Raw genomic sequence first — 12,174 nt, 5'->3', positions numbered from 1 at the left:
GCAGAGTTATGCACGCCATTATTAATTTGCCATTAAGGCTGGATTGATGTCGCCTTCGTGATGCAGACAGCCAAGCCATAATTGCCTCTGGTGTTGCATTCACAGCTTTGGCTCATTACAGAAACAGATGCTAATTTAGCCGAGCGGCTTCAGGTTGACAGGTGTGTGTGCGTGTCTATGTTTGTGTGTGTCCGAGTGGATCGTTACACTGAGTTGAGCTACGTGTACTTTTCACTCAGAAAAAGGATGTGGGGAGATGAAAATTCATCAAAATATGCAGCATCATGTGCGTGAGGAAAACAAAATATTTATCTTTTTTGTGGAGGATCTTTTAGTCATAATGAAGGAAAGAAAATAATTAGTATGTGAGGAGAAACAGACGTAGTCGCTCAGGAAACAAACCACTCTGCTTAATTATTTAGCCGTTTAACTCAATTACACGCTTTTGGACATCTTGGTTTTTACTTTTGGTTAATTAATTAGGATAACTGCAAGCAGTCTTCCATGTTTCTAAGAATAGAAATGATTCCTCTGAGCAAAATATGTTTATTCTTCTGAAAAGAAAAACTGAATGTATCAATGGCAACTATTTCCACTATTTTGAGATAAACTATGCTCAAACAAACAAATAAAAAAACTACAAAATTTACTTCTTCCTTCTTGCAGTTTAGTTCAGCAAATGTCTGTACAATTCAGCAAACACTAGCTGTATTTTTACAATTTATTTTTTTTGTCACATCAATGGTTTTTAATTCAAGAAAACTGACATGTAAAAAAATGATTTTGAGTCCACTCCTCAGAGCCTCACAGCTTCTTTGCCCGTTTCTTTGGTCTTTGGTTGAAGACAGGCGAAGTCCCCATTAATGAGTCAGGTGAATGTGAAGCGTAGCTGCCGTCAGACGCTCCTCCTCCAGGAGAGGGTGCCATGGCTCCTCCTGACTCGCTCATAGTTGACATGGGCCCGCCCTCCTCGAACACGTCTCCACCCAGCACCCCGTGGTGATGGTGGTGGTGGTGATGATGTCCAGTGCCCTGGCTTTCCTCGCCGTCTTGCGGCTCCATTTTTACCTGTGGCCACAGTGGGGAGTTGTTAGCCCCGCCTCCACCTTTAGATACAGAGGAGAGTATTTAGCAAAGATGACCTTAAATAACACAGGCAGGATAAACTCTGTGCCACATATAATGCAATAAAAACAATTATTTGGGTGATTTAGAAAAGTGTCATCACAGAGCTGGGCAACATGGCCTAAAATTTAGGTGAGGGCTCAGGGCTGTCCCACTGTCAAATCATAAAGTGCGTGAGGGATCTCTCGCTGACTTTTTGAGCCCTTCATGCACCCTTTCCATGAGTGGGCATCTCTGCAGACTTAGTGTGAGGGAATTACCCATAGTTCATTGCATTGTGACGTATGACAGAGATTCTCGGGGGATGCCTGCTAGTAAACGCTACGAAAGTGAAGTGAAAAGAGCAAAATTATAAACAAAAAATATGGAAGGTGCAAAAAGGGGTGGCACTTTCAAACAAGTCTGTTATGCAATTTTAAACTTATATCTGTCCCTAAGAACATAGACAGATGCTTTTACGCCTTTGTATTCACTTTTCACCATGTTCTAGCTCATATGAGTCTCTGTGGTTTTAAGTTTTGTCTCTTCTCTGTTGAGTTATTCCGCTCCAACTGAAAACACCCCATTTCCTGATACGGCCACTTCATAATAAAAGCACTCAGCAACATAACAAGTGGGCACTTTTGGAACAATAAAATGTCAGAAATTATGTGTTTTTCATTGAATAAAGATAGTTTTAGTGAAGAGTCTAACAGTATTTGTGATTGTGATCATCCCAAACTGAGATGGTTTGGCAGTCACATTTCGGTGCATCTAGTCCCATGACAAATACATTAGAATTCATAAAGTCTATGGACTGAATGGAAAGAAACTCATAGATGACAGTATGACCTGCCAATTTATGTTGCAGTAATGCCAGTAACTGTTTGCTAAATGCAAACCAGCAAAAAAGAGGAAGAAGCAGACGTAACAAACACAGAGAAGCAAAGTAAGCTACGGGTGCAGGAGCAGAAGAGTGATGTCAGTGTTTTTAAAAAGCCTTTGGAAGTAAAACAGAGAAAAGGGAGGACAAATACATTTTAAAGGATTTGTGGGGATATGGAAAAGCATAGAGCAGCAGGTACAACAGGGTATTTGGAGTTTACATGAGCTCGTTTTTTGTCTTTCACTGACAAACACGTGTCAGGATTTTGCACAAGTAGTACACCCTTAAACCACTGTTCTCTGCCTCTTAATATCTGCGTATAGCCAATAATATGCTGTGTACTAACAACTATGTAATACGTGACGGTTCACTACATAAATCACAAATACGATACCTTAAAAAGGCTCTAAAACACACATTTATGTCAAATTTTCCCTATTACTTTGTATTGATTTTTACCATAATCAGGAGATATTATACTTTTATTTTTGTGTTGCTTTATATTTTGCATCCTTTTTCCTGTTTTTCCTGATTAATACAACACAGGCTGTACCAGCTATCACAAGTAGTTCTCATTATTACTCTCAATAACACAACAAAGGATCATAAGATGCACTACTGTTAGTTAAAAAGTATTAACTAAGGGCAGCATAGTATAAGGCCTATAAATTCAAGAGTTTATGTTCCTTTTTTACTGATGAACCAAGCCCATACTTAACCATGACCCCAAAACCGAGGTACAAACCAAACTGTGACCTCTGTGAACTGTTACACCCCTAGTTTTAGTGGAGATGACACCTACAAACACACCCTTTATGCAGTTTTTTAACTGCTGTAATTGAGATGTACAGTGCAGTATAAAAGTATTTGCCCACTTTCTGATTCCTGATTTTTTTTGCTTATTTATCACACTTGAATGTTTCAGAGCATCAAACCAATCAAGCCTGGGTGTGGCCAATGAAACTGAACTCAGCTTTCCAAGAACTGTTAACCTGGCACGCCAGATGGATGTGAACACATCCATCTGGAAAACCTTCCATAGACAGCATTTGGGATAGGGCAGAGCGTTTGAAAAAAAACTCGTAGCGTGACTGGATGAAAGTACTGTCTGTCACATCTTAATGGGCCAATCAGAGCAACAAAATGTGACGATTTAACAAGGGGAGGGGGGCAATTACATTTTCAAATAGGGCCAGATAGGTCTGGATTTTTGCTTCCCTTAATAAATAAAAACATCATTTAGAAACTGCTATTTGTATTGATTTAGGTTGTCTTTGTGAGATATTAAAATTGGTTTAAGTGTGATAAATATGCAAAGAATCAGGAATAAGAAAGGGTGAAAATATTTTTTCACGGCACCGTTAATCACAGAAGCTTTGGGCTCAAGACAATCCAAGTCAATAAAATAAAAACACTGATTACCTGATTGCTGTACTGCATGTTAATTCAAAACATTGACACCACTCACACAAAAGGAAGAGGCAGTGCTGTTTGGTTAGTCAGTGTGTAGGTCTGTCCAGCTCTGCTCCTTAAGTGCCAGAACAGAACATGCAGAAATCTGGGCCTGGATCTGAGCTGTCAGTCACAAATCCTGTTACATGCTACTTTATCTACCTACCGTCTCGGCCGATATGTGTAGTGATTTGTAGCCCAGTTTTGCTTCATGTGTGATTGAACTTGTGATGATGGTATTGCAAAATCAATTTATAGCCGAAGGTATTTCAGTGACAGTACTGATATCAGTTTGCTGTCCACCTCTATATCATTGTCTTATCTAGTCATCAAAGACAGACTGTCAGCACTGTTACAGATCAGCGAGTCACAGCTGAGCAGAAAGTGGTCAACACTTCGACCAGTTGGCAGTTCTAAAAATGTTTTATATTGTTGAAGGAAAGTTCTCTCTAAGGCTAAATGTATTTTAGCTTCTTCTGGACATGTGCTTTTAAATATATTTTCTCAGTTGCTGTCAGGACATGGTTATATTTAACCAGCTTTTAAAAACAAATATTCAGATTTGCTTATCCCTTCTGTAATCAGATGACTGAAAGCTACATGGGTTTGTACATGGATATTTTACTTCTCCATTCCCAGAGTGATTCTTTTATTGCTTTCACTCACTCTATACATTAACATATTGGTTTGTTTAGTATACATGTTTATTTTAGACTTCCTTTCATATTTTTGTTCTTTTGTATAATTGGATGCCATCTGTTTGCTGATATTTCACATCTCTGCCTTTTATGCACAAGCTGCTCCAAACAAATTACCCCAAAGGGAATAATATAGCCATTAAATAAAATAATTGGCTGATTGATTGAGGATGATTGTTCATCAAGCTGCCTTCTGACATTCTCTGCAGAGCAATATAGTAGTCCTAATCATCATCTAAAAAAAAAAAAACATAAAAAACAAAATCTTACACTAGTCTTTCTCTAATAGTTTCCCAATGAAATATATTTTCTTTTCTATTACAGCAACAAACACAGCACAGAGTCCACAAACGTTCTGCTCACTGGGTCCACAAATCTCTCACACATAGAAGCAAACAACATAAATACAGGGACTCCATGGAAGAGTCTTTAAAGATAATATAAAACTTTATCTATCTTGAGGGAAGCAGCAATACTCAAAGTCAAAACTTGTAATAAAAGACCGTGTTGACCCTCTATTGTGCCATTAGTTTTGTACTGGTGCTACAAGCAGTTCCTTTAACTTAAAGGTTTAACCTGGAGACCTCAAACTAGCATCGGATGATACTGAGGAAGTTAAAGGAGGAAATTAGGTCCTTGTAGTAAAGCCCAGAGGTGTACACAGTCTAATTACATTTTAGTCAGCAGCACAAGAAAAACATTAGGGGTGTAACGGTACAGAAAAATTTCGGTTCAGTACGTACCTCGTTTTTGAAGTCACGGTTCAGTACGTTTCCGGTACAGTAATTGAAGTGAATATATATATATAGAATTTTTTTTTTTTTTTTATTAAATTGTATTAAAATAAATAGGCTGAATAAATTACATTCAACCTCCTTTTAAAAGTTCTACAGTGATTAAAAATATTTATGAATAAATACATTTTTGAATTACCTGGTTATTTTAATTTATATATTGACACATTTATATCAATTTTTGAAACACTAAAATTTCCCAGCCAACTTGAACGTATCATCATACAACCGTGTGTTAGCTTGTTAAGTATGCAAATTAGCATCTTTCCTGCCGATTTCAACACGGATTTCAGCACTGGATTACTGTTTTAACCAATGGGATCTACTACAAAGGTTGGGGGAACTTTTCACAGCCCATCTTGGCAGATAAAGAGGTTAGAGCCATGTGAAATCTGAGAATAACTTTACCTATGACACAGCTGCAGACATGATGGAGTCCCTTCTCCCCCTCTTCCGAGGCTGATGGTTGAAGGTAGAATTGATTTGATTCAAAGAGCCAAAGCACCATTATTATAATGAAAACAATCTTAAATAATAGGAAATTCATAACTGGCTGGTGAGACTTTGTTGTTCCTCCTCTTTACAATGATGTTCTTGTTTGAGTGTTGCTTTTTAAAATGCTTTGACTGGTCTGCTGGACGACGTCAGCGACACAGCTGCTGAATAATGTCAGTGCTACTGTTGTTGTCTTTGTCCACTGTTATATTTACTGGGCAACAAAGTCATCCTGAACAAGACACTTTTATCTGGGAATATTCAGGCTTTTGCTGTCGTTTGATGTGGTTGTGTGGTTGCCAGGACAGAGTGACAATGACTTGCACTCTGGTTTCTGTCTGTATATAAGCTTTGTCCAACACGTATCCGTACGGCACATGTCTGTACCGTATCGAGAGGCCCGTACTGAATCGGTACTGTTCGAATACACGTACCTTTACACCCCTAAAAAACACAGGTGCAGCTTTAATAAGTTCATATTTGTAATCTATCTTTTTACAGTAATGTATATTTGGCAGTATGGCTCTGTTCTGGAAAGCGCACATGGAAAACTTCAAGTAAGGAACAGCACACATTCCTACCCTTCCAGTGTATAAAGGAAAGCCTGAGGCAGGGAAGCAACAAATACCTCAACAGAACAGAGCAGGCATCAATGATAGTATGTAACTGATTGAATCAGATAAATTATAAAGAAGGAGCTGGGGTGGAGGAGGATGGCAAAAAGTGGCTTGCAGAGGGAGTAGCTATAAGTGGGCAGGCTAGAGCAGCTTGAATAAGGCAGCATGAGTGCAAATAGCCAATAGGATGCCTAGAAGCAAATCAGCTGGTTGTCAGCTGATAAGGACTTGCATGAGACCAGCTGTTGTCAATGATATAGCTCCTCGATCTTCCTGGTCTTACATGATACTCAGGGGTTTTTTTTTTTTAGCTTTTTCACTATTTGGCCAATTAGCTTCACATCTCACTTTTCAAACGTTAGGCTGCTACAAATTGTGTAAAGTTCTCAAATCAAAAGTGAAAGAGGCTAAAGCAAGCCTGTAAACTGTCACGTGTTTGTATGGGCGGGAGGAGGATCGAAAAATGTTGTAAACTATCTTGCAATGGTACAATGCATGGTTTAAATCACATCTGCTAAAAAAACTAATATAAAGATTAGTTCCAAATGTTTTTCTTTGTAAAATAAGGGGAAAATATTATGAAAACACTAGAGGTGCACTGATCGATCGGCCAAAATCGGTATCAGTGCCGATTTCCTTAATTATAGGAGATCGGCGATCAGCTGATCCTTGTAAATAAGATCGGTGGATAAGATCGGTTTCATATGCCTTGACCTACTAAAATGTGAAAAATGAAAGACTAAAGGAACTGATATAATTTAGTAGTTTGTACAGCAATGCTTTAAACTTTTCATTTATATTTGAGAGAACTACCTCATGTGCAGTTAAAACAACGAGTCTGTATTGTTTCACGGGTATTGTTCAATGTTTTTTAATAAAATACGATTGAAACATTGAAGGTGTATGCTGTCAGTCATAAAAAAATCAGTATCGGCCAAAATCGGAATCAGCAGGTCAGGCTTTTTAAAGATCGGTGATCGGCCAGAAAACTGCAATCAGTGCACCCCTAGAAAACACACTTTTTCTGTATTTCATATATTTGGGTGTACTGAGAATCTACTGACCAAATGTGACATAAGCCAACACTGTCCTTTGTAAATGGGGAATATATGTCTGAAAACACAACGTCTAATGGTATGTTCAGACTCTGCGCTCCTCACTTCAGAACATTCACATAAAACAGTAGATTATTTGTTGTGTTGAAATATTGCTCTCACCTGAAGTGTGAGGGGAATGGTCTCCATCCAGGCCTGATGCCAACCTCTCACCATGGGCCCCGAGGACCCCCATGGGCAGAGCCTGGTCCCCAGAGGCCAGGTCAGCCTCAGGCTCCTCACTAACAGGAAAGGAGATGTCGCTCATGGGCTCCTCCTTGATTCTTGGGGGCTTGGAGTCTTCCAGAGCCTTCTCCGGGTTCACCAGGCGCTCATACTCTTCAGACAGATCCTTGCTCACCTGGAAAAGGAAGTTTTTTATTTTGATGACAATGATTTAAGGATTAAAAAGGAGAGAAAGACATGAATCTGTGTCATCTAGTTTTACAATAATAATCACTTTATTCTTCAGTAGAAAAGACACATGGAGAAGCCTTTATTGTAATATTATATATGACACAAGTGAATTTATTTCTGTTGAGCTGGCAATAATAATAATAGTACCTGTCTGATCATCACAATGAGACAACGTTCTGTGAAGTTAATCACAGACTAGAAGGATCAGCTCTACTTCCTGCTCTCTGCAGGGCTCATCACACTTCATCTTTAGAAGTAAAAATGAACACATTGAATCTTTCTGTATTGTTTCTCTGTGACTGCCAAACAGCTCGCACTTAAAGTCCCTGTTATGTGTTTAAAAAAATCTGCATTTTAGGTATGTTGTATGGCAGTCAGCTGAGTTATGAACCACCAGGTCAAATTTCAGTAATGAAAAAACATCTCTAAGTTTATTAAATTAGGCCTCAAAATCATGAAAAGTTAAACAGTAAAATCTGCTCTAGGATGCTGTGGGCGTGTCAGTTAACTGCGCTGAAGCCACACCCATTCACTTGAAAAACAATCTCCTTAGATTAAAAAAAAATGCTACAACTTAAATGGAGAATGCTGCTGTTACAACTCTTTTTTAAGCCACCAGAGAAAAAATTAAATCGGTTTCATAACAGGGAGAGAGTTTAGAGATGAAAAGGATGTTTCATTTTCTCATCCAGCATTATCACTTCATCGTATTTCATTAAAAGTGGAGTTCGGTGTGAAGATATGTTTCTCTCCCATTAATGAGACGTCTTTGTTGTTAAGGTTCTGCTGAAAAAAAACTCAATTTCCTGCTGACATGACAGATTGAACTGTTACTGCTTTGAGAGAGCCAAAGCCACTGCCTCCTTCCTTCATACACCCAGTAAGTGAAATTTGGATTAGCACACATCTTCAGCAGGTAAGATTTTGGTTCCCGCTGTGCCTGGTTCAAGTGAAAAATAGACAAGTATTCCAGCAATTAGCCTGCTCCTTGACCTTACACTTGATCCTGTGATCATTCTGTTGAGGTCTATAGCTCTACCCACTGAGCTACACTGCCGCTCACTGTACGGAGATGAACCACAACTTGGTGATTCTATATCATTGTAGCATGAGAGGGGCAGGGTAATTAACTCAGGGCCCCATGACATCGTGGGGCGCTATATTTGCCCTGTCCATATTAATCCTAGCAACGAAAGCGATTTAAAAAATGCTTATTAGTCTAAATTCAAAATTCAGACGCTTATGAATCTCTGTGTTTTTACATGTTTACAGCAACCTTATTCAAATATATCTGGTGTGTTTAGACACAAATGTCGATTTCCCTTTACAGGGACTTTAAGTTGCCACATGCTAACTTATTGAACTGACTGACATTTCCTTAAGTTACTGTACTGTAAAACTTACGATGCATCCGTACTATTAATATTAGTCCATTGTGCTAAATAGTATGATAAACACACTAAAAACTTGTTCTCACCTGCAGCATGTAGCTGTGATAGTCTTTGATCCGCACTTGCCAGAAGCGCTGCAGGGCCAGCACGCTGCCGATGCCAACCTCATGGAACACTTGCTCCACCACATCTGGGAAGGGACTTGCTCCCAGTCGAGCCTCCCGGTCCACTGCCACTCGCAGCAGACGTGTTAGGCGAAGGTAATGCTCATGGGCCAGGTCAGTGAGTGTCTCCAGTACACTCTCCTGGGCTGACTCAAAGCCAGCATGGGCCAAGATGGTGGCTACTGACTGATACAGGAGTTGCCTGCAGGAGGGCCAACTGAGTTCTGTGACAGGCTCACCTTTACCTCTATGATGGAGAAAATAAACGAGATGAAAGAAGGTTAATATGACGGGTAGATACAATGAGATGGTATCTGTGGAATGTTATGTCAGAAACAAAAGTGTAACTTTTAAACTTTTAAGACTGGATAAGTAGACAATTCTGAAGTAAATTAAATGACTAAAAAGGACAGTAATGTTTTGAGTTTGCAACACAGCTCAACATACTTATAAAAGTCACTTTCTGGGTCACTGTGGCGGAGCTGGAAAGGCTGCCGAGGGGCTTTGCTATCCACAGGCAGCAGGTCATCTGGCATGACAGGAGGTGTGGGAGGACGCAGGGGCAGATTGGCATCAGCCTCCTCCAACTTGCTGACCCCCTCAGACAGCCCTGAGCTCTGACCCTGAGCCTGGGCCTGAGCCGCTGCCAGAAGGCCACGAAGACGGCGAACATGTTGGCACAGCTGAACCGTGTGGATAGTGAGGCTGCAAGGCTCTGAGGGGATGTCCAACATGGTGGTCGGTCGTGGTCGCTGGGCTGATGGCTGGTGAAGCGGAGGGTCCTGCATCTCTACAGAACGGAACTCGCGCTGGAGCAGGTCAAAGGAGCTGCGACTTGGGGGAGCTCCCGCTGGTCCTGGAATCTCACCCCAGTACCGCATCATGATGAGGGATCAGAGGCAAGGGCCAGGTTTGAACTAGGAGAGGGTTAAAAATGTAGAAAAGATGTCAGTTACTAAAGAGAAGCTTGATATTAACTTAGATTTAGGAAAGGAAGCTTTCAAAATTGGAGATGTTTAGACACAAATCTAAATTAACTCAAGCTGGCTTGCGAATCTTGGTCAATCAAAGTTGTTAAAATGTTCTGGCTGATCTGTGAATATTACACCAATTTTTATGGTTGCAGACTAAACACTTGGTTCACCATGACACCAGAATTTTTAGATGTTTTTATTTGATTATTTATTTTTAATGTTTTAAACTACGAAAGCCTCATTGAGATAAAGAACCTCATTCCCAAGAGTACCCTGGCCAAGACAGGTGACAGCACAATTTAGAAAGTTACAGACATAAAAAATAAAAACTATCACAAACATAGGTCAACCAACATTGAACCAAAAGGAGACTTGTTGTTGGCTGCAGGTCACACTTAGTTTCCTGTAGCAGATTCAAGGTTGCAGGAGCAGCTGATCTAAGACTCATTTAACTGCTTTCCAAATGCACTTTTGGGGCAGATAGTAAAAGTAAGTCTACAACTGAGTCACATGGTTATTACTGTAGCTTTCAGCACTTTTCATAAGAATAAAATCACACAATATATATTGGAAGCACTGAGTATAGACTTTTAACAAGAATATGCCAATGATTTTATTTATGAGGGGTCAATGAGGGCCAGCCAACTCAATCATACAGGAAAAAAAGCTATTCATGAGTTTGATTTTATCAGGGTTTTAAAAAATATATATGTTAGAGTGTCACAGATTGACCTTGCACAGCAGTGGTCCTAAAAGGGGGGTTGGGACCCCCTGGGGGTCACAGGACACTAAAAGGGGGTTGCCAAATGCCTTCCAAAAACAAATAACAGGATTGAATAATTCCAAGTTGTATATTTTACCAGTTATTGTAAAAAAAATATTAACGTAAAACTGGTACAATTTAAAATAAAACCAATAGCTGAGATTCATGCAGAAATTAAAGTAATGTTTTAAAATGTCAAAATGTTGGCTAGTGTGCACACAATTATTTGTGAATGTGCATGGCTGTGCACAACATCAAGCATTTTTCAAGACAGTGGAGGTCCCCAGTCTCTGCGAGCGTTGTTCTGGGATCACAGGCTAGAAAGTTTGGAAACCTCTGCTGTAATAGGAAAAACAAATGGCTTTAAGTATAATACTAGCAACATAGGACAAAAATCTGATCATATTGATATTCTGAAGTACTAGGCACCCGATGTATTTTTTTTAATTACCAGCTGCAAGCCAACTCCTGCACACTGTCTAGATTGCACTTACAATGATTAGCACATTTTTTACTGTATTGTATTTGTATTGAGCCCTTCTGAAGTTTAAGATACAACTGATGGTTAATAAATCAGAGATTATTTAGTTGTGAATTAGGTGTTATTTTAACAAACACAACAACCATTGTTTGACAGCAATGCTAAGACGATAGAAGTCTTTAATTCCAGGAAGGCGCCCATGGCTTTTGGCATACATTTGACAAACCATTGACATTTTAAAGCAACTAACTTCTGTTACCGGATGGCACCGCCGACATAACAAAACTATTAGATAGTGGTAATTGCAAGTGAGTGATGGTAGAAAAAAAACTGCAAAAGCAAGAAGATGCATCTAAAATAGAGACAACTGCATCGGCTTGCGTCAACTGCAAAGTCGATATTGTGCATGTCCATAAGTTATAATGAAAAAATAGTAGCACAGGTTTGTGTTTGGAGGTGTGTTTACGTTAGTGAATGCATGACAGCACGATGTAACACATACATCTTTCTTTAGAGCCACAGTCAGCTAGCGTGGTGTGCTTGATTTATGTAAGTCGTTTAATATGAAAATATCTATATATAAATATTTAAACGCCAGTTTTACTCACATTCAAATAGCGGTAAATGTTCAGTCTGTCAACGTTTGGAGCCAAGGAAGTTGTGCAGGAAGTACCTTTGTCGTTCTTGTAAACAGCTCGGGTGGATAACAGGAAAAAAATGTTGGTTCCACTCGGAGTCTCTTACTTAGACAGCAATATTGCAATAAATTATTCAACATTTAAACTCTTTTTATTGATTCGTGTTTTTTAAATAACTTTTTGACGGATAACCAAGTTTAATAACA

The 12,174-nt window shown here is 39.3% G+C and overlaps 1 protein-coding gene across 1 annotated transcript; it reads right to left on the bottom strand.

The window, feature by feature from the left end:
- Positions 1 to 526: 526 nt before the first annotated feature.
- On the bottom strand, positions 527 to 12,014 carry supt7l (SPT7 like, STAGA complex subunit gamma). The gene is made up of 5 exons (XM_041812115.1): positions 11,939 to 12,014; positions 9,560 to 10,029; positions 9,035 to 9,359; positions 7,264 to 7,501; positions 527 to 1,106 (listed from the first exon to the last, which is right to left on the bottom strand). Exons 2-5 carry the CDS (start codon positions 9,994 to 9,996, stop codon positions 805 to 807), a joined length of 1,302 nt encoding a protein of 433 aa, XP_041668049.1. The 5' UTR covers positions 9,997 to 10,029; positions 11,939 to 12,014; the 3' UTR covers positions 527 to 804.
- Between the last annotated feature and the right edge of the window lie 160 nt (positions 12,015 to 12,174).

This window comes from Cheilinus undulatus, linkage group 18 (genome assembly GCF_018320785.1).
Source record: "Cheilinus undulatus linkage group 18, ASM1832078v1, whole genome shotgun sequence".
NCBI classification, from domain to species: domain Eukaryota; kingdom Metazoa; phylum Chordata; class Actinopteri; order Labriformes; family Labridae; genus Cheilinus; species Cheilinus undulatus.
This window is presented reverse-complemented; position numbering and strand designations above follow the sequence as displayed.

What these genes read in the sequence shown, in the direction of transcription:
- supt7l (XM_041812115.1), bottom strand. Translation starts at nt 9,996, where the DNA reads ATGATGCGGTACTGGGGTGAGATTCCAGGACCAGCGGGAGCTCCCCCA. An exon ending in ATCACAGCTACATGCTGCAG is followed by an intron (nt 7,502 to 9,034) that starts GTGAGAACAAGT and finishes TTCCTTTTCCAG; the next exon opens with GTGAGCAAGGATCTGTCTGA. An exon ending in CCATTCCCCTCACACTTCAG is followed by an intron (nt 1,107 to 7,263) that starts GTGAGAGCAATA and finishes CTGTATCTAAAG; the next exon opens with GTGGAGGCGGGGCTAACAAC.